General features: G+C 49.7%; 2 protein-coding genes across 3 annotated transcripts in view; one reads left to right on the forward strand and one right to left on the reverse strand.

Annotated features, from left to right (window-relative positions):
* The window catches only part of ERN1 (endoplasmic reticulum to nucleus signaling 1), an 84,051-nt gene that overhangs the window by 59,005 nt on the left and 3,203 nt on the right, over nucleotides 1-21,843 (forward strand). For both annotated transcript variants that reach the window (XM_004592980.2, XM_058676358.1), the window contains 11 exons: nucleotides 3,101-3,179; nucleotides 4,765-4,930; nucleotides 8,927-9,045; nucleotides 11,146-11,337; nucleotides 12,169-12,436; nucleotides 13,147-13,237; nucleotides 13,518-13,707; nucleotides 14,286-14,385; nucleotides 14,652-14,851; nucleotides 18,550-18,697; nucleotides 19,935-20,062. In XM_004592980.2, the coding sequence (XP_004593037.2) occupies nucleotides 3,101-3,179; nucleotides 4,765-4,930; nucleotides 8,927-9,045; nucleotides 11,146-11,337; nucleotides 12,169-12,436; nucleotides 13,147-13,237; nucleotides 13,518-13,707; nucleotides 14,286-14,385; nucleotides 14,652-14,851; nucleotides 18,550-18,697; nucleotides 19,935-20,062 (1,681 nt within the window). The remainder of the gene's footprint in view (nucleotides 1-3,100; nucleotides 3,180-4,764; nucleotides 4,931-8,926; nucleotides 9,046-11,145; nucleotides 11,338-12,168; nucleotides 12,437-13,146; nucleotides 13,238-13,517; nucleotides 13,708-14,285; nucleotides 14,386-14,651; nucleotides 14,852-18,549; nucleotides 18,698-19,934; nucleotides 20,063-21,843) is intronic.
* PRR29 (proline rich 29) overlaps nucleotides 1-21,843 on the reverse strand; it is a 39,515-nt gene that overhangs the window by 4,503 nt on the left and 13,169 nt on the right. The gene's annotated exons all lie outside the window — the stretch shown is intronic.

The following is a 21,843-nucleotide window of genomic DNA, read 5'->3' on the forward strand; positions in this document are numbered from 1 at the left end:
CGCCCAAACAACCCTCACCCACTCTAATTTTGTTTGCACCGGTAGGAATAATCAGCCCAGCCTGGCTTTTCCCTGATCTGGTCCACATGAGGAGCACAGGTGTTGTAGCCCTGCCTAGTCTGGTCTGCCCCCATCCCAGCTCATGCTCTCCAGTGGGAGTAGCTGTCCAGCAAGGGAACCACCCCTTATTCCCCAGCTGGCTCTGCCTCATCCCTTCCTGGTTCTCACGCATGCTGGTTGGGTGCTGCAGTCTCATCTGGTACAGGCAACCTCACCTTGGCATTCCATATTATGCACTAGTTTTTTGTCACAACCGAACCCGGCTCGACCCACACTGTTCTGGTGCTTGGATTTGCCAGTGGAAGACAAGAACTGATTCAGCCTGGTCTTCCCCTGACCCATACCAAATGTATGCCAGTGGGTAACTTTCCATGGCCTGTTCTGGGCTGTTTCCTATCATGTTTCTTGTGCTTACCTGCCGGGTCTGTGTCCTGCTAGAGGAGTTGCCCAGGCTCCTCCATCAGAACCTCTCCCAGTGCCAGATTTTGCGCATACCAGGGGGTCCATGAGCCAGCCCTACTCAGTTTACCTCCTGTCCTAGCAGGAACAGTGGCTTTTCCTGACTGGCCTTCAACCCAAACTGGTCCTTGCTGTTGAATGTTTCAGCACAGCCATGGCTCGTCCATACCCACATACGGCTCACACATGGCTCAGTAGTGGTTGAGACCTAGCCTAATCTGTCCCACATCTACCTTGGTCCTCCAGGACACCAGAGGGTGTTGGAGTCTAACCTGGCTTGGTGCATCCAATCCCAGTCCACACTTGTGTCAAGGGAAACTACAACTGTTTCCTGATCACATTGCAGCCCCCATTCCAGGCCACGTGCTCCTTGGTGGGAACCTCAACCCAGCTAGGGTTGTCCCCTTAGCTCCCCAACTGGGCCTGTTCCCAGCCATAGATCACGCACCTGCCCGTGGTTGCTTTGACTCAGCTTGGCACAGCCCCTCACCTGTCCCGACCTCTGCCTTAGACACTGTGGTTTAGTGTTCCTGGCTCATGCAGACCAGTAGGTGCAAGAGCCTAGCTCAGCTTGACCTGTGCTCCATCCTGGTCTCTAGTTTTGCTTGTGGGCTAAGGTTTGCTCAGTCCTGCCCAGTCCACCCTGTTCCATTACCAACTGACACATTAGCCAGCTGTTGGAGCTACTGTGCCCAGCTTGTCCGACCTCCAGGTCTGGACCACATGTTCACCAGCGGGAACTATGACTTGCCAGGAGAGTTTCCCAAGATCCTCCACTTAATCCACTCCCAGACCCAGTTCTCATGCATGCCATTGGGTTTAGGCCAGTGCCCGGCGTAGTCTGGCCTTCCATTTGGCCTTGTATGAGCTGGTGAACGTTGCAGCCCGGCCCACCCCACACCCTATTCAGGATGCACATTCGGGTGCTGCTGCCTTGACCAGTCCAGACTGTTGCGGATTCCTTTACCTGTGATTGATGACAGGCTCCTTGGTCACACCTAGCTTAGTCCATCACCACCCCAACCTTCGAGCTAACCAATGGGGCTAGAATTTCCATAGGGTTTGGCCCACACATCGCTCACAGAATCTACCCCCGGATATGGTTCTCGAGTGCTAGTTAATGTAATGGCCCTGCTTAATGTGACCCTTCTTCTGATCCATCATCATGTCAGGTAACAGGATATGATTCTGCTGGACAAGCCCCGAGCCATAGCTTTTGCATGGAGTGGTATTTGGTGGTCAGCATTGTTCAGCAATTACAAGTTTTTCAAAGGAAGAGTTACTGTCATTGGGAATCTTTATGATTGATTCATGTCCCAGAAGCACAGTGGGTTCAACCTGGAGCTACCTAAGCAGTGATTCAAAGAACCAAAACCCCAGAGCTGCCCGACCGGGCGGCCAGCAGGCAGAGCCTGGCACCAAATGGCGCACTGGCTGCCCAGGGACAGCTCACCACGTGCACGTGGTGGCTGGCATCTGGGATCCAGGCATGAGATGCCCGGTCCTGAGACCCACCAGCAGCTGGGAGGCTGCTGGAAATTTAAACTCCCAGGCCCAAGGTCGTGCCCCTCCCCAATTCCATTCACCGCCCAGTGAGGGTGGTGGGTGGGCCCTGGACCTGCACAGTCACAGAGACCTCCCCCCTCGGTGTACTAACCCCGAAGGGAGCAGCCCCCAGAGCCCAGGCAGGCCCGGGGACAGCTCACCATGTGCACATGGTGGCTGGCGTCTGGGATCCAGGCATGAGATGCCCGGCCCTGAGACCCTAGCCATGTAATCTTGACAAGCCTCAGTTTCCTGCTTTATAGAGCTGTGGACAAGATCAAGTAAGATAGTGAACATGAAAGTGGTGTCTCAGTTGTTGACATGAAAGGTGTGTGTTGAAGGGAATTGAGAGGCCAGGAGGTAACTGACCGCACACAGGCTGCCTGCAGTAAGGAGAGGGGTCTAGTGGGACAGCTTCTCATTGCTTTTATGTTGACACCCTAGAGCTGTGGCTCTCCCTGAGCCCCTTCCTCTGCCCTGTCCTTTCCTCAGTGCCTCAGGCAAGGCCACACCACCCAGCCTGGGGCACCCAAATCTGACCTAGTTTGAACTTGTTTCATTTCCCTTTCTCTCAGTATTTGGAATAGAGCGGTTGCCTATCTCTGGGACTCCTGTGGAGTTTCCAGTGTTCTTAAAAGCAAGTCGGATGGTGATGATGCTGGGGGCAGCCTGGTGTGAAGGGTGCTAGGCAGGGTCAGTGGGAGTCTTCCGCAGTGTTAGGCGTTCAGTCTCCTAGATGCTTCATTCGCCTGCAGGACACAGTCTTGTAGGCTGTTGTGGGTGTGGTGCAGTTCAGCACTGGCGTGTCACAGAGGAACCGACTGAGGCTTGCGCTGGGTTCAGTGCGTAGTGCATAACAGCTGGGTGTGAGGTCCTGTGGTCTTGTTCCTAGGGCCGCACCCCTGCTGTCAAACCTCTAATACTCTGTGCCAGGAAATGAGTGTGATTAGTGCTGAGGGTGGTATCTGGGCTCATTTCTTATCTCTAAAAGGCCTCCCTTTATGGTGACTCCGGAATGCATATGTGTTCTCCCTAGGCCTACTCTGTATGTTGGGAAGTACTCTACCAGCCTCTATGCCTCCCCATCAATGGTGCACGAAGGGGTTGCCGTTGTGGTAAGTCCACTGTGGGAAGCTGGCTCACAGCACAGCCTCCTAATGACTTCAGTTTTGGGAGGAATGATTGAGTCATGTGTGAACACCCCGTAGGTTGCAAATGCGAAACACAAATCTTGAGTTCTCAAAGCAGTTTATGTACATACCACATTCTTTTTAAGGCAGAGAGACACCAGAGATCTTCCTTCCCATGGCTTTAAGGAATTGGCATTGTGGCACTGCATGTTAAGCCACCAGTGGTAATACCAGCACCCCATATTGGAGTTCTTGTTTGAGTCCAGCTGCTCTGCTTCTGATGTAGCTTCCTGCCAGTGTGCCTAGCAAGACAGTGGAAGATGGTCCAGGTACTTGGACTACTGCCACCCACATGGGGTTCATGATTGGGTTCCAGGCTCCTGGTTTCAGCCTGGCCCAGACCTGGCTATAGTGGCCATTCTGGGAATGAGTGAGTGGATGGAAGCTCTTATTCTCTGCCAAAATAAAATTTTAAAAAAATTTAAGAGTTTATTTGGAAGGCAGAGACACACAAAAATCTTCCATCTGTTGGTTCACTCTCCAGATGTCCACAATAGTCAGGGCTGGGCCAGGCTGAAATGAGGGCTAGGAACTCAATCCCTGGCTGTCATGTGGGCAGCAGGAGTTAAATTACTGGAGCTATCACTGGCCTGACAGGGATACATTAGCAGGGAACTTGAATTCGAAACAGATACACTCAAATCAAACACTGCAGTATGGTATATAGGAGTCCCAAGTGGCATCCTAAACACTGCATCAGATGTCCATCCTCACACTCCTCTTTGAAAAGGAGAGACATGGCCATCTCAGCTCCCAGAAGCCCAGGAAGCCCGGGTTACTGCCCTTTGCTTACATTGTTAGATAGTGTCCCCCGCCCCCCGCCCGCCCCGCTGGTCCTCCTCAGGCATTTCCCATGATGGTCTCCCACTGTTCTTTAGTTTCTCTGTAGGAGTTCTGCAGTCCAGCTAAGTGCATCTTCTCCATGACTTCCAAATGTTCCCTGCTTATCTTATGTTTGCTAGGACTGCTCCTTATACTTCAAGTACCCTTCCTGCCTTTTCTCTCCTCAAATCCTTTCCATTTTCTCATGACCCATCCGTGCCTCCTTGAACCTTACCAAGCTGCCGGGCTGCCTGGCTGAAACAACGTGATCCTGGCTACTGGTGTTGATCCTTCCAGGGTCTGGACGGGTCAGTCCTGTCTTTTGTCTTCCCCATAAGTTGATGAGCTGCTCTCCCAAGCAGGACAGCGCTTGCCTCAGCTGCAGCCTAGCAGTGCCTGTTCCATGTGCAGCCACGTGGCTGTAGTTCATCCCACCCTTGTTGAATTGATTGTGGCTACTAGATACCTGCTTGTTTTCCTTCACTTACATTTTACTTCTCTGAATAGCTTCTTGGATTGTGTCCACTCATCTTCGTGTTCCCTGGGACCCTGGCGTGAAAAGATTCCAGTGCAGCCTTGTCACGTCCTTGGGGGTGGAGCCTCTCTCGTGTTGGAACGGACTATGTGTTGTGGGACGGGGGTGGGGTGTGGGGGGGAACCTGCCTTCACCACAGCCCTCTCTCCACAGCCCCGAGGCAGCACTCTCCCTCTGCTGGAAGGGCCAAAGACTGATGGTGTGACCATTGGGGACAAAGGGGAGTGTGTGATCACGCCCAGCACAGACCTCAAGTTTGACCCTGGACTCAAAGGGAAAAACAAACTCAACTACTTGAGGAATTACTGGCTTCTGATAGGTAAGAGTTGATCGCTTGTAGTAATCTTAGGTGATGGCATACTGCCTCCTAGTGGGAAAAAGCTGACCTTGCTGGCTTGTGTCATTCTCGATTCTGAATGTGTTGTGCTGGGTTCGTTTTCAAGATTGTTGATCAGACATTGTAACATTATCTCCAAGGGAAATACATGATTGCCAAGTCAGTTCTCAAAACTTGTTTTGTGGTCCCAAACTCAAGAACTAAGTGATGTAAATAAACCTTGTGTGTTTATCTGATACACTGAGTGTCAGTTATGTGCCAGGCTTGGTACCAAGTGCTTTATACTTCATTTCTTTTTTTCCTCACAGACCCTGTGTGAGGTCAGTGCCATTTTATAGGTGAGGAAACAGACCATGTCTTTGGAAAGATTCCCTCAGGCTTGGTGTGGGTTTAGGAAGAGGGCAGGAGTCCTGCTTGGGGCTTAGGAGGGGTTGAAGAGCCAGGAGGATTGAGAGTTGAGAAGAGCAAAGGCTAAATGCAGCTTCTGGGCAGGACTGTGCAGGTGTGAATGGGAAGTCCTTCTTCCGCCTGCTTCCCATTGGTTTTGGTTTTGCTTTAACTAATGGCCCTTGGGGTGAAGTGGAGGACCTACACAGGCGGAAGTTAGACTTTTCTCTGGCAGGTCTCCTAAGTAATAGGAACATTTTGGAGTTTTCTTGATTCTATTTTTCCTACCCCCTTCCCCCACTGATCCCACTGCCTCCCATCCCTGCCGGCTGGTGAGGGGGAGACAAGAGGCGGGTAGGGGCACCTATAAACTGGGGAGGGCTGTTCTTCCCCTGCTTTGCTCTTGCGGCTTGCTGTTGACTGATGTGTGGCAGGAGCAGCAGTGCTGGGATTCTGGAAGAGCGGGGTGGGGTGGCAGGGAGAGTATCGACCCTGGAAGCAGCAGGGTGTGCCAGGTGCTGGAACCTGGGTGGGGACATGCCTTGCAGCAGACAGGTGCTGCAGGGAGGGACCTGGGTGGATCATTCCGTTTGTGGGTTGTTAGAATCCTGTCCTTTGTTAGTCGTGATGCCTCATAGCAGTTTTTATTTTTACCAAATTGTGGGTGAAGGATGACAAAGTAATTTTTTTCAAGATTTATTTGTTTTTATTGGGAAGGCAGATTTACAGAGACAAGGAGAGACAAAAGAGAAAGATCTTTTGTTCCCTGGTCCATTCCCCAAGTGGCCACAGTGGCTGGTGCTGAGCCGATCCAAAGCCAGGAGCCAGGAGCCAGGAGCCAGGAGCCTCTTCCTGATCTCCCACACACAGGTGCAGTTTGGCTTTAGGCCATTCTCTACTGCTCTCCCAGGCCACAAGCAGGGAGCTGGATGGGAAGTGGGGCTGCTGGAATCCCAGCATGTGCAAGGCAAGGATTTAGCCACTGAGCTGTTGCACCAAGCCCTTTTTGTCCCTCCCCCACCTTTCTTTTTTCCCCAAAGTAATTCTACACTTTGTTTTAAACAGAAGTGGTTTGGGAAGCAGCAAGCACCATGGCTTATGTGGTGGTAGTGACTGAGAAGCATAGATCCTTAACATTCCAGTTAAGGGCCTGTAAACCTGGTGGTTGATAAGCAAGGGCACGTGTGTTTAGGAATACGGAATGTGTGAGGAATCTTCATTGCTAGCTTGTAAAATAAGTCCTTTAAATGGGCAGATTGTCCAAGTAAGAAAAACCAAGAAATCCTCCCCCCCAAAAAACCATGCAGAAATGACTTAAGATCCTATCCCTCTGAAGTACTACAAATCCAGTATTTTGTTTTGTTTTTAAGAATCATCTATTTTATGGGCTTGGCAGTGTGGCCTAGTGGCTAAGGTCCTCGCCTTGATCCCATGTGGCCACTGGTTCTAGTCCCGGCAGCTCCACTTCCTCTCTGTCTCTCCTCCTCTCAGTATATGTCTGACTTTGTAATAAAAATAAAATAAATCTTTAAAAAAAAAAAGAATTATCTGTTTTAATTTAAGAGGCAGATTTAGAGGAGAGACAGAGAGAGGCCCTCCATTGCTTGGTGACTCCCCCAAATGGCCAAAATGGCCAGAGCTGAGCCAGTCTGTAGCCAGGAGCCAGGAGTTTCTTTCCAGGTCACTCCTGTGGGTACAGAGGCCAAGGATTTGGGCCATTGTCCTCTGCCTTCCCAGGCCGTAAGTAGGGAACTGGAATGAAAGTGAAACAATAGGATTTAGCCAGTGCTTACTTGGGCTGCTGGCGCCGCAGGCATAGGATTAGCCTGTATGCCACCTCGCTGGTCCAGATCTAGTCATTTTGAAGTAAGGTAGTGAAACTATTGGAAACCTGAGGTTTTGTCAGAGAGGCATACACAGGCTGGGATTGATGCAGGACAGGGCCTCTCCAGGTGCTGCTGTGCTTGGAGGCTGATCTGAGGGTGGGTGAGGAACAAATCAGGAAACCCTGGTATTATTTGTTAAACAATATTGAGAGCTCTGACGAGGGAATGTGTAGAATGGCTGAGACAAAGTGTGTAATAATATACCTAAAAGCTGAGGTATAGGAGAAAACTGGTTTAAAAAGGACTGCAAGAAGAAGAGTGGGAAGATTTGGGCAAATAGCTTTTCTTGTTTTTTAGTTTGTTTTTAAGACTTATTTGTTTTTATTGGAAAGGTAGAGTTACAGAGAGGAGAGACCGAGAGAAAGATCTTCCATCAGCTGGCTCACTCCCCAAGTGGCTGCAACGGCTAGAGCTGGGCAGATCCGAAGCCAGGAGCCTCTTCCTGGTCTCCCACACTGGTGCAGGATCCCAGGGCTTTGGGCCGTCCTTGACTGCTTTCCCAGGCCACAAGCAGGGAGCTGGGAGGGAAGTAGGGCAGCTGGAACTAGAACCGGCACCCATATGGAATCCCCGGCCATGCAGGGCAAGGTCTTTAGCTATTAGGGGATCATGCCAGGCTAAGCAAATGGCTTCTACAGCAGTCTTCAGTAGGTGTCCTGCTAGGCTGGTAGGACTTGGAGCACTGGGAGTGGTGTTGGGGGAAGGGAGCAGGCAGGAATGAGGCCAAGGCAGCCCATGGAAGGAGAACCTCATTTCCCTTAGAGCACAGGTGTCTTGTTAGTGACTCAAGTTTCCCACATTAGAGAGAATTTTTCCAGATCAGGTGATGTTCGTAGCCCAGACTGGTACTTATATGATTGCATATCGCTGCACATGTCCTATGGCTTTTGATAATTTGTGACAGCATAGAATGAGCATGGGTTGGTGAGGCTGGAATTGGGGGAGGCCTGATCTTGGTGGGAGAGGAGAAAGCAGAGTGTGTCAGGTGGGAAACGGATACGGCTCGTCCTGGAGTATGTGGAGTCATTAAATTTTAGGGCTCAGCAGTTTATTAAGCCATATAAAATTGGCCTTCCTTATTTTAGTCAGCTTTGTGTCTCTTATCAGAATTTGCACGTAAATGGTACTTGATGGATATGTAATGACTACCAGGTGGTCACGTAGGAATGCTGTGAAGAACAGTGAGTGAACGTTGCAGGAGCTGTGGCACCCAGCCTCACCATCCTTCCAGCAGACAGGCCCTTTGCTGTCGGAGGAGTAATTCAGCACTGCTGTGTTTTAGTAACAGGAGGAGCAGAGCTCCACCTGAGAGACTGAAATTCCACGATAGGACTGGGTAGCCCTAGCACAGTGATGTCACAGGGAAGAACGTTGAAAGAACTCCTTGTACTTCTGTAGTGCTTCAGCTGTGCACTGGGGAAATGAAACCACACAGTCCTGCTTCTGACATACCTCCCAAGTGTCCTGGTCCCCTCCTGGTACGGACACTCTGCGTCTCATCTGAGGAGCAATACCGTGTTGTGCCATCAAGCAGTAAAAATTTCCATCTTGAGGGAGTTTTTCTGGCACCTGCCTCTTGTCTCTCCTAACTTGGGAGAGGATTTGCAGGGGACTCCTTGGGGTGGTGATCGTTGCTTGGTTAGTATGGAGCACTACCACTGCTTGGGAGACTGTTGTCATGAAAGGGCTTTGTTTCCTCTTCCAGGGCACCATGAAACCCCACTGTCTGCCTCTACCAAGATGCTGGAGAGATTCCCCAACAATCTGCCCAAACATCGGGAAAATGTGATACCTGCTGAGTCTGAGAAAAAGAGCTTTGAGGAAGTGAGTAAGGGAGTCACTTGGCAAGCTCATGGCTCATTGCTTTAGGCGTGAGGGGATAAGGCTTTTCCCTGGCTTTTAGAGCTCCCAGTCTATCACAGAGGGAAGAGAAGTGCACCCGAACCCAAGGCCAGCAGCATAAATGTGAAGAACTGGTGGGAAGAATAGGAAGTGGGAAGTAGGAAGGAAGGTACAGGAAGGCCAGTGGGACTGAGCTGGGCCAGAACAAGGGGTTGGGTTTGATGCCGGTGGGTGGGAGCTGGAGGCCATGGAGGGGAAAGAACAGTGGAGCAGGCCTGGAGGTGCCCATGCTGCTGTATCAAGCTCAGAGAGAGGTGGGTTTGACTGGATCTGAGGCTACCAGGTAGGCAGTAGTGGGAAATAAGCTCATATGAGTCAAAAGGAAACATGTTACCAAGGCTGGCAGAAGAGTTAAGAGATGATGAATAGGTTTCATAAAGTTTTATGATGCCAAGAGTGGCCCGACTTGGCCATTTGGTCTGGCAGGGTGCCAGGTCACTTGGAGATTGGAACATTACGCAGCAGAGACCACCTAGCTGGTAGTTGATCTGAAGGCTTTGATAGGCCATTTAGGCTTGGTGACCAGGGATGAAGAAGGGGCCAGGGATAGGGGCAGATTTAGAAAAGGATGGAGAGTAGCTGACTGCTGTGGAGATACAATCAGCACAAATTCACTTTAGAGACTTAGTGAAAATTATAGACCTCTAAGAGGTATAGTATGTTGTCCATCACCTCTGTATATAGCCAGACTGGAGAAATACACTGATTCCTGAAACAGTAATGTTGAATAACATTGCCCTAAAATCTTACCAAAGTCTTGCATGTTCGTTATGGAACACTTAGAAGGTAAAAATATAAAGGTTAGCCATCTGAACTTTAAGAATCCTAAACATACATTAAAATAATTACTATGAGATATATACATAGGGTCATGAATCTGAGTTTTCCAACCAACATACTTGAGCTGATCCAAATGGGTGTTGTCCCTGGTCACATGCTGAACAAGCATTCCTCAGCTGCCTGTCATACACATTACACACACGCAGATATTGAAAAGTGGACTAGGCGAAGAGGGCAAAGGAGCCGGAATCAATAGGAAGGATTGGGAATGACACTGGAGGTAGATGGCTTGGGATGGATGGGGATAAGTGTCCCCAGCATGTGGGATGGCCAGTCCAGTGCACACAGCCAGGAGTCTGTGAATTCATTTCATTGGATAAACACTAATGGCATATCTGAAACACTAGATGTTTAAAAATGGATCCAGGTATTCTTCTTTTTTTTTTAGTGTTTATTTATTTGAAAGGCAGAGTTACAGAGGGCAAGATATACATTGCTTTATTCCCCAAATGGTCACAAGAACCTGGGCTGGGCCAGGCCAGAGCCAGGAGCCTAGGAGCTTCTTTCAGATCTTCCATGTGGCTGTAGAGGCCCTAGCACTTGGCTGTGTTCTGCTGCTTTCCAGGTGCATTAGCAGGGAGCTAGATCAAAAGTGGAGCAGCTAAGACTCAAACCAGTGTCCATATGGATGCTGGTGTCACAGACGGGAGTTTACCTGCTACTTCATTGCCCTGGTGCCCTGGCCCCCTATGTCGAATTGTCTTAACAGATGTTCCAATTCTTTCTAATTCTAAACCTTAGGGAAATAATGGAATCATGGACAAGTGATTTTGGTTTTGAAGTTGTACTGAGAATTTATAAGCATCATAAGCAAGCTGCCTTATTATTTCTGCAGCAGCCACATGCCTGTGCACAGTGCAGCTTTCCTTTTCAGTAATACCAAATCTGCCATCCCAAGGGAGGAGACTTGCCTTTGAGAACTTTGAGAAGACTCAGAATCTGAGAAGTTGCTGTGAAATCTGTTTAGAGCAGTGGTGACCTCGCAGCAGATACTCACTGCCTCTCAGAGCAGCTGCTTGGGAAGAGGCAGTGCTTGTCAGGTTGTGGCATCTTCGGTGAGCTTGAACAACAGCCAGCATGTCACAGTCTGGTTGGACCTCGTGAGCGGTGATTGCATATCTTATTCAGTTCATCTCTTCCTGCTAGAAATTTGGCGGTGACGGAGTGTCTCTCCCATTCTAGGTCATCAACTTGGTTGACCAGACTTCAAAGAACACACCCAGCACCGTGTCTCAGGATGTGGAGGAGAAGCTGGCTCGGGCTCCTGCCAAGGCCGAGGCCCCTGTGGACTCCATGCTCAAGGACATGGCCACCATCATCCTGAGCACCTTCCTGCTGATCGGCTGGGTGGCCTTCATCATCACCTACCCGCTGGTAAAGCTCAGTCCCTCGCTTCTGCCCCTCACCTCATGTCAGTGAATTCCAGACAGAAACAGCCAACATATTTATTTTTGTATTTGGACATCAGTATTGGCTTGTTTTCCTAAACATTTTACAGACACACCAGCTGCTCAAAAAAGGACCACTTTGTACTTAAGTCTTAGAACTTTGCAAATAATGGGCTGTAAAAACTGACTTACAAACCTTGCTTGCAACTGATTTTGAATAGTAATTGTATTTTCTAAGAAAAGGACGACAGGTGACAATCCTTTCCTCCCTTATGAACTGCCTGTTAGACCAGCCTGCCAGGGAAAGGCAGTGTGATGCTTCCCTCAGTTGCCCAGTTGGATACAAGTGAGCAAAAACTGCAGAGTTGAGTAGGTCATGGGTGAGATAAAATATTCCAAGGGAATCTTCCTTCATTAAGTTACACCACATAGGGCTGTGTTTTATCACCCCCAAACTCAAGTGCTCAAAAAGCTCATGTTCCATATAGCAATGGGAATGAGAAACACTTTCTCGTGCTTTCCAATGGCAAATGTGTTCAGTTGTCCACCTCATCTAGTTCTGTGTGAGGTCATTATTACATATCCCCTGCTCATGAAATAAGACAGGTTCCCAGAAGCTAAGGAAGCTTCCCAGGGGTACTCAGCAAGCAGAGAGTATTCCAGGGTTTCTTCCCAAGGCAGCAAGAGCTCAGGGGAGAGCTGAAAAACTCCCTAGTGGATTATTGGCTACAAATTGATTCCTTTAAACTTCCACATTATGAGTAACCGTAACTACACATGGCTGCCACTTGAATGGCAAGTTGACTTCTCTTTCCAGAGTATGCATCAGCAGCGGCGGCTCCAGCACCAGCAGTTCCAGAAGGAGCTGGAGAAGATCCAGCTCCTGCAACAGCAGCAGCTGCCCTTCCAGCCTCCTGGAGATGCGACTCAGGACACTGAGCTGCTGGACACTTCCAGCCGATACTCGGAGAGCTCGGGCACCAGCAGCCCCAACACGTCCCCCAGAGCTTCCAACCATTCTCTCCACTCTGGCAGCTCTGCCTCCAGGGCCGGGGCCAGCCCCTCGCTGGAGCCAGACGATGACGGTAAGACTGGCGGCTTTTCTATTTTTTGTTTGGATGCTACTCGAGAGCTGTGCAACTCTATGGTCTGTCTGCCTCTGAGTCTCTGTGAGATCAGTAAGTGCCGCTTCCATGGGCTTATTGTGTTCTGCCCTGGCATCCTCCCTGTTCCTCTGTGGGACTCTGTGGGAGGGACATCTGCCCTGTGCCATGATGACCCCCTCAGAGGGCCTGTGGGGCATCTCCTTAGCCCTTCCTCCTGCCCTCTCCGTAAGGCTGAGGATTGATGCTGCACAGATGTGAGCTGCCTGTCAAGCTTGAGAGGATTCCTGGGGACAGCCAGTGGCCAAGTGTGAAGTGCAGGTGTGGACCTGCCTTCCTCACTGGAGCTGGCGCAGGCTGTTTGTCAATGTGCTTAGCACTGACCTCACAGCCACTTGTCCTTTGGGTGGATTGCCTCTTGTTACACACATTTCAGAGGACTAGCTGTATGTCAGCATGAGCTTTTGTAGTGAATCCTTATCTTCAGGGTAGTTTCAGACACTTGTAACATAAAGTAAAGGCAGAACCAGTGTGGGGACAGGGAAGGAAGGGCTCTTGTCTGCAGGATTTGGGCTACAGAGCTGCTTCAGTCCTTTCTCTTATCTGAAGGCTTCAAGCCAACAGCCATTTTAGCCTCAAAGTTCTTCTGGTGATATCTGAAATGCCTTCTCCTTATTCTCTTTTTGTCACAGATGAGGAAACCAGCATGGTGATTGTCGGGAAGATTTCATTCTGTCCCAAGGACGTCCTGGGCCATGGAGCTGAGGGCACAATTGTGTACCGGTGAGCAGAATAGCTAGGTCCACCCCCCACCACATGCTGTAATGTGGCCTGTCGGGCTGTGGGCTCCAGAGGCACAGGAGGGCCAAAGCCACAACCAAGGCCTACGAGTCCCACCTCCAAGAAGTGCCCATGCTGAGAGAAAATGGTGACCACAGGGTGCCCTGGTGGTCGATCAAGGCATTGGATGTGAGGCTGGCACAGTGGCCTCAGTGTGACAATAAGAGGAGTGCCAAAATGACAGCAGCCCTTAGGGACACGAGGCCCGCTCCTTGTCCCACAGGGGCATGTTTGACAACCGCGATGTGGCCGTGAAGAGGATTCTACCTGAGTGTTTCAGCTTTGCCGACCGCGAGGTACAGCTGCTGCGGGAGTCCGACGAACATCCGAACGTGATCCGTTACTTCTGTACGGAGAGGGACCGGCAGTTCCAATACATTGCCATCGAGCTGTGCGCAGCCACCCTGCAGGAGGTGGGTCCAGCTGCCACAGCTGCTGCTTCCTCCCTCCCCCTGGCACCATGCTGTGGTTTTAGATTTATGTTTTGTTAACTTTTGAAGTGACAGTACCATGAAGTACACAGTATGCTTCATTTTACAAAGGTATATACCCATGAACGCAGTCCAAACATGGAGCATGCCATCACTCTGGTATAATGGGGTGGTCCCCTCAGCATGCTTGGGCAGGTGGCTGGCCCTGTGTCTTCCAGATTAACCTCCAGGGAAGCTGGTCTGTACACATGTCTGGGCAAGGCTGTTGGCGGGTTGGGTAATGGCCTCAGGCTTCCTAGACCCACTGAGAAGCTAGTCCACTGTCACTTGGGTTCTGTGATAGATTTATTGGCAGCCAATCTGATTGTTTGCCTGTCTCTCTCATTATAAATCAGTGAGTTGGAGTTTTGTTAATATTTAAGTCAACTGATGACTTCAAAGGGATTGTTGGACAGAGATTGTTGCTGCCTTTTCTTTCTTAAAATGGGTTCTAAGAAAATGGACTGAGGGTCAGGTCCTGAGGGCTGTGGGTTGTGACCTTGCCATTGTGTCTCTTGCAGTACGTGGAGCAGAAGGACTTCTTCCACCTTGGCCTGGAGCCCATCACCTTGCTCCAGCAGACCACCTCGGGCCTGGCCCACCTCCACTCCCTCAACATTGGTGAGAGGCTTCCCCTTGCCTGGCCAGCCGCCTAAGTCGGGGTGGCCGACTGGCTCTGGTGACTGTGCCTGTTGGAATCCTTTGCTGCATTATTGATGTTCAGGGCTTGGGGTGGGGATTAGGTGGCCTTTGACTGAGCTGTGTCAGCGTTTCAGGTTGGAAGCGAGCAGGTTTAGAGCAGCAGCAGGTGCACCAGCAGTCTGATGACACTCCCCTCGCAGGGGGCTACCTGGTACTTCCAGGCCTCACCTGTAGCTTTCTCTTAGTTCACAGAGACCTGAAGCCACACAACATTCTCCTCTCCATGCCCAATGCACATGGCAGGATTAAGGCCATGATCTCTGACTTTGGCCTCTGCAAGAAGCTGGCCGTGGGCAGGCACAGCTTCAGCCGCCGTTCTGGGGTGCCTGGCACAGAAGGCTGGATTGCCCCGGAGATGCTGAGTGAAGACTGCAAGGAGAACCCCGTGAGTAGTGGGCATGACCTTGTGGAAACTGCCTGTGCTATCAGGTCTTTAGGAGTGGAAACATTTAAATTCGGGATTAAGGGGTTAGGGCACACGTCCCTGGAGAGTGACATTCCTTTAACAAAAAGCTTCCATGTGAATTTTCCAAACTATAATGAAAGGAGTACAAGCAGTTGTCTACTCCCTCTCCACCCCCACTTTTCCAGTTATTATTAATTTTTAAAGATTTATTTATTTTTATTTGAAAGGCAAATTTACAGAGACAGGAGAGACCTTCTATTTGCTAGTTCACTTCCCAAATGGTCACAGTGACTGGAGCTACACAGGATCTGAAGCCAGGAGCCTCTGCAGACCCCTAGTGGACTGCCATATCCTCCATTTGTGTGTAGATACGCCATCCACTGCTCCATCTTAGCCACTGAGGAGGCCCAGTTCTGACACATGTATTCCACAATCAGCAAGTACAATAGCCTTGCTGATGGAAGTCCTTCAGAAGTCATTCCTCACCTGCGACATACTCCCTCAGTGGTCTTCCCTGCCACACATCTCCTTACCCCTTTCCCTGGTCAATCCACAGTCCCTGTGCCCAGGAATGCACGGGGTGTAGTATTTCCTGTGTCTTGAAGTTATTAGGTCTAGAGGCTTAATTAGATATAAGCTAAGTGTTTTTGGCAAGAACAGAACACAGATCATTGTATCGGGAGGCACGTGGTGGTGGTTTGCACCATTTTAACTGCTCTCTGCTCTGAAGGCTTCTTCTTAGTTGGTAGGGAATACCACGAGGCTCATATTCGGGCCAGGGTGACTGTCCTGTTCAGCAACAGCCATTCATCTAAGGGGTTAGCCTCTGTTGACCCCTGTGCCTACAGCATTCAGTTCAGTGGAAATTCTTATATTTCTTCATGGAAATTTTTCTGTGAAAAAGTGCTTTATTTTTACTCCTTTGTTATCCCTGTAGTCCCTGTGGACTCAAGGGTTATTTCCTTATTTAAAAGAGTTACAGAGAGAAGAGGGTTGGGGGGACAGAGACCTCTTCCATCTGCTGGTTCGCAAGCTAGATCCCTGCCACAGTCAGAGCTGGGCCATGCCGGAGCCAGAAACTTCCATCTGGGTCTTCCACATGGGTGGCAGGGGCCCAGGCACTTGGGCCATCTTTCAGTAGCTTTTGCTAGGCTGTTAGCAGGAAGTGGGAAGAATTGCAGCTGTAACAAAGAGGTGCCCATATGGGATGCCAGTGTTTAGGTGGTGGTTTCACCCACTGCACTTTAGTGCTGGCCCCTCAAGGATTCATAAAATAATGTCAGAGTCTATTACAGTCCTCTGTGTGCGTGTGGGTGTGTTGTATCCTCTTGGTACTCAAACTGTTCTAAATTTGCCCTGTAAATACCTGTTCAAGTTGGCCCCTTGCACCATTTACCTAGGGCCCACACATCTGAGCATCTTGCTGTGTAGCACAGCAGGTTGTCAGAGCCTCACCTGGTGCTTCCCCTGACCTGGAATTAGATAAGTCAGGCTCTGTGCAGGGCCCACCCAGGGAAGTCCCTCTGCTGTAATTTCCCAGGGAGCAGCAGCTGTCCAGTTGGTTGACAAAGCCTTCAACAACTTATTTTAACTTAGTGCAAGTAGTGTACTTCGTTAAGTAGTAGGAATCTTTTTGCTGTAGGTCAAAGTTCTTACGATTTGGGTCCAGGTGAAGTTGTTCATTTTTTTTTTTTTTTTTTTTTTTTTTGTACCTTAAGCACGCTCATGTGTCACTTCTGTGACTTCTGGATTGAGACAACATTCCTGACAGAATCCTGCCAAGTGACTCTTTAGGTTCCTGTCCCTTACCTTTGAATTGCCCCTCCTCAGCCCGTAACAGCCTCTAGCCACTGCCTTTATTTCAGAGAATCTTCTTACAAAGATTCAGCCTACTCAAGCTTTGTGACACTCGTAGTTTAGCAACTAAGGGAGTATTTCCATTACGAGAATAAATGGCAAAAATAGACATGGAAAAGCACCTAGCAGGGACTCCGGCAGGCAGGCAAGGCCGCTCCTCACCTCGGTGTTGGTAGCACTGCGGCCTGAGGCAGCGTAGGCTGCTGCATGCCTGGGTGGTGACTAGGTCCACCTGCCCTGAACTGTCATTGATAATGTCAAATGGGGAGCCCAAGGCTTGGGAATGGGAAGACCTGAGTCTTGTCCTGGCTTATCTGTGTGAGGTAGTGTGCTCTACAGCATGTCCTGAGTGTCCTTGTCAGGGGGGAGGGACATTTGCACTTCTCAGCCTGCAGGGTTCCGGTGAGGCTGCATCACAGCATCTTGTCAAGGCTGTGCTTCTTCCTTCTGCATGGCAGGTGACAAGCCCCTGGCTTGCTCACTATGTCCTCATGTCGTCTGGTGGAGAATCATTTGTGTTTATTTGTTTATATGAAAGGCAGGGCTAAGAGAGAGCAAGCGAGATAGAGTGATGTTCCACTTGCTTGGTTCACTCCCCCATGGCCTCAGTGGCCAGGGCTGAAACCAGGCACCTGGAGCTTCATCTGGATTACCTCCTTCATGGAAGGGGCAAAAGTATTTGAGCTGGTGCTGGCATGATGGCTCAGTTGACTAATCTACCTGGAAGAGTTGACATCCCATATAGGCACCAATTTGTGTCCTGGCTGCTCCACTTCCCATCCAGGTCCCTGCCTGTGGTCTGGGAAAGCAGTGGAGGATGGCTCAAGGCCTTGGGACCCTGCACCCATGAGGGAGACCACAAAGAAGCTCCTGGCTTCTGGCTTTGCACCCATTCAGCTCTGGTTATTGTAGCCATTTGGGAAGTGAGCCAGCAGATGGAAGATCTGTCTTTCCTTTTCTCCATAAATGTGCCTTTCCAGTAAAAATAATTTTTATAAAAAAGTGTTTGGCTTATCATCTGCTACTTTCCCAGGCACAATAGTAGGGAGCTGGATAGGAAATGGAGCAGCCAGGACTCAAATGACACTCTAGTGGAGAACCTCAGAGGTGGGGCCCGGCAGTGGGGACCCAAGCCTTGCTCAGCAGGTTGGTGTTGCAATCCCAGTAACATGAGCTAGAAATGACATCCACACAGTTCTCTAAAAAGAAGCTCCTCCAGAGACACTGAGTGGATTTGTGAAAGTGTTGCCAAGTAATGTCATAAATGACCTCACTGGAACTTGTCACATAGTTTCTATTGGGCTGTTTTTGAACCTATGCTAGTTGTAGTTACTTACACACAGTTGTGCATCCCCCTGTGTGCAGATACCCTTCTGGGCTAGTGGTACTGGAGGGAGGCCAACAGGTGGAGTGCCTCCAGGGCTGACTTGGTGCCACTGGGTTCAGAGTGTCTGGTGGCTCTGAGAGAGTGTCCTCTGGGCCCAGGACTATCTTCGGTCATTGTCTGTGTTCACATCTGAATGCGTGTGGTCTCCACAGCCATCCCAGGGGAGCCAAGCGTCACTGTTCCCTCTGACCAGGCATAGAGATAGCCCTCGAGGCGGTGACCTCTGGGACCCCCATCCTGCACTGTGACCGTGACAACTCTGTGGTGCTGCAGTGCCCGTCTCTACTCTGGGTATTTCCCCTCCAGCAGCTGATTGGCCCAGGTGCCTTCTGGAGCAGAAGCAGCTGCCGTGGCTGCCCACCTCCCACCCCATCTGTGGCGCCATGAGATAGAAACTGTATGTGAAGACCCCTCATGCTCTGTTTCCTTTCAGACCTACACGGTGGACATCTTCTCTGCGGGCTGCGTCTTTTACTACGTCATCTCTGAAGGCAGCCACCCTTTTGGCAAGTCCCTGCAGCGGCAAGCCAACATCCTCCTGGGCGCCTATAACCTCGACTGCTTCCACCCAGAGAAGCACGGTGAGCAGGCTGTAGGGTGGAGGGTAGGAGGGGCTCCTTGCCAACTGAGGCAGCCTGCCCTCCGCTCCCCATCCTGGCTGCTTCCTCTGGGCCTTGCCACCTGCCAGCCAGCTCAGGCACAGCTTGGTGAGGGCTGCCTTGGAGTGTCTGTGGAACATTGAAAGACTCCAATGTTCCTCCAGGCCACCAACTTCTTTACTGCGGGACCTGTGACACTTACTGGGAGGTATAAGGGTTAAATTATCTGAGGTCCCTTTGTACAGTGGCCTGGTGGGGACAGCTTGCCTGTTCTCCGTGATGTAGACAGCGGTACAGGCTGTGGGGTGGGGACAGCTGGGCTCTGTCCTCACTCCTGCCTTTGAGCCCAAACCCATGATGGCTCAGTGCTGCTTTTAAGAGAAACCTAAAATGCAAACATTATTTTACTTATGGGTTAATTTATTTTTTTTGTGGGTTAAAAAAAAGCCAAATTAGTATAAAAGCCAATGTTCCATTATATAGGAATGACTAATTGCCAATTAATAACTTGATGTATATTATTCCCATGATTTATCTAGACATGTATGTATATTTTTATAAACATGGGGCTAATCATACATGATTATATGCAATGGGTTTGTTTTTATTTTTATCTTGAATATCTGTCCAGTCAGCCCATACTTAGTCACAGCATCATTTATTAAAAAGTATTATATTTATTTTAAAGCAAAGGTAAAGGTCTTCCATCTCTTGATTCACTCCCCAAATGCCCTGAACACTCAGGGCTGGGCCAAAGCCAGGAGCTGAATTTCCATGTGGGTCTGCCTTATGGGTGGCAGCAACCCAAGCACTTGAGCCATCACCTTCTGTTTCCCTTGGTGCCCACTGGCAGACAGCAGAGTCGGGAGTGGAACTGTGACTTCACCCAGGCATTCCGATACGGGGTACAGCTTCTCAGGTGGCATCTTGTGCATTTTGCCAAACACCTGCTCTGACGCAGTGGCATTTTAAAACTCCTAGTTCCAGCCTGGAGGGGCACAGTCGTATTTACTGGAGTCTCTGATAATGGGTCTTTCCAACCAGTGCTTTCTGCAAACCATGTGGTGAGAACACTCCCTATTAGGCCAAAACTGGGTGTGCGTTGCTTAGGAGCAAGTCCTGAAAGAAGAGCTGATTCACAGGGCTGCAGAGCTTGAGTAATTCCTCGTGGCCTTGGGCTGGCAGTGATGACTTGCTTGTTTATCTTCCTGCTTTGCAGAAGATGTCATTGCGCGGGAACTGATAGAGAAGATGATTGCGATGGACCCTCAGAAGCGGCCCTCTGCAAAGCACGTGCTGAAACACCCATTCTTCTGGAGCCTGGAGAAGCAGCTGCAGTTCTTTCAGGTCAGGCCTCCTGTCTCCCAGGTCCAACTTATCCACTGAATGTGTGCCAGATGCTGAACTTGTAGAAACCAGTCCTGTGCCTGAGAGCTAACTGCTTGGCATTTGACAATATTGTTTTTAGGCAGGTAAAAATGTTAGTTGGAATCATATTAAATATTCAACTTTGTTTCCTGCTCTCCCTCTCCCCAGCTCTTTGTTTTATGTTAAAGTTCCACAATTTTAGTGCCTAGCTATTCTGTTGTATCTTTTTTTAAAGAATTATTTTTTTTAAAAGATTTATTTGTATTTATTGCAAAGTCAGTTATATACAGAGAGGAGGAGAGACAGAGAGGAAGATCTTCCATGCGATGATTTCCTCCCCAAGTGACCGCAACGGTTGGTGTTGCACCGATTCGAAGCCAGGAGCCAGAAACTTCCTCCTGGTCTCCCATGTGGGTGCAGGGTCCCAAGATGTTGGCCATACTCAGCTGCTTTCCCGGGTCACAAGCAGGGACCTGGATGGGAAGTGGAGCTGCCGGGATTAGAACCAGAACCCATATGGGATTCTGGCGTGCTCAAGGTGAGGACCTTAGCCACTAGGCCACCGTGCCAGGCCCAGATTTATTTATTTATTTATTTATTTATTTATTTATTTATTTATTTATTTATTTTTATTGGAAAGGCAGATTTATAGAGAGGAGAGACAGACAGAAAGATCTTCCATCCGCTGGTTCACTTCCCAAATGGCTGCAACTGCTGAAACTGAGCTGACCCAAAGCCAGGAACCAGAAACCTCCTCTGGGTCTCCCACATGGGTGCAGAGTCCCAAGGCTTTGGGCCGTCCTCCACTGCTTTCCCAGGCCACAGGCAGGGAGCTGGATGGGAAGCAGAGCAGCCCATGCGGGATGCCAGCGCTCGTAGAGGGAGGACTATCCAGTTGAGGCATAGCACCACACCCTGTATTATGCGTTTTAAACTTTGTTACTGAATGTTCAGCTATACCCACAAGTAGAGCCAATGCACAGTAAACTCTCCTTTACCTGTTCCCGGCTTCAGCATTACCTCAGCCTTCCCATGCTCCCCTTTCCAGATGATGCTGCAGCAAGCTTCAGGTGCCATATGATTTTTCATCCAGGTGTCATGAATTTTAACATTTATATTGGATTTTTTCTCCTGTCATCTTTTACTTAATCTGTGCTCAGATCTCATGTGGTTTAAAGTAGATTCTGCAAAATTGAGTCATATCAGTGATGGTGATCTCTTTCGACAGCTGGACAGGTTTGCCACGCTGCCATTGTTTGTCTTCTGAGCAGTGACTTAGGTCCTGCCCCCAGGTGCAGCTAGGAGAGCAGGCTCTGGGGCGGGGCTTGTCCACCCTGATATGGGCAGAGCAGAGCTGGATGAGCGCTGCCATTCAGAAGTGAGCGCCACATGGAAGCTGAGCAGAAGTGACTGGGCTCCTGGAGGCTGGTGGCACTGGGCTGTAGTGAAACCCCCAGAATGGGTGGGACACTTGTTGCCTTCACTGTGTCGAGGGATGCTGCCTGGTCTAGGGCAAGTAACTAAGCAACCAATTAGGTTGAGGTGAGGGTATTGGATATGGGTCTTTTTTAAACTTTTTATTATTATTATTATGATGATGATGATGATGATACAGTTCCATAGGCTCTGGATACAGGTTTTTAATGACGGATGGGGGAATAGGTAGCATGCCAGCAGGGCTGGTTTCTGTGTTCCATATACCTTAATGTGAAATATGTCACATCTAGGCCATCTCTGATGACAAAATTCAAGTGAAGGAG

The sequence above is a fragment of the Ochotona princeps genome, chromosome 17 (genome assembly GCF_030435755.1).
Source record: "Ochotona princeps isolate mOchPri1 chromosome 17, mOchPri1.hap1, whole genome shotgun sequence".
NCBI classification, from domain to species: domain Eukaryota; kingdom Metazoa; phylum Chordata; class Mammalia; order Lagomorpha; family Ochotonidae; genus Ochotona; species Ochotona princeps.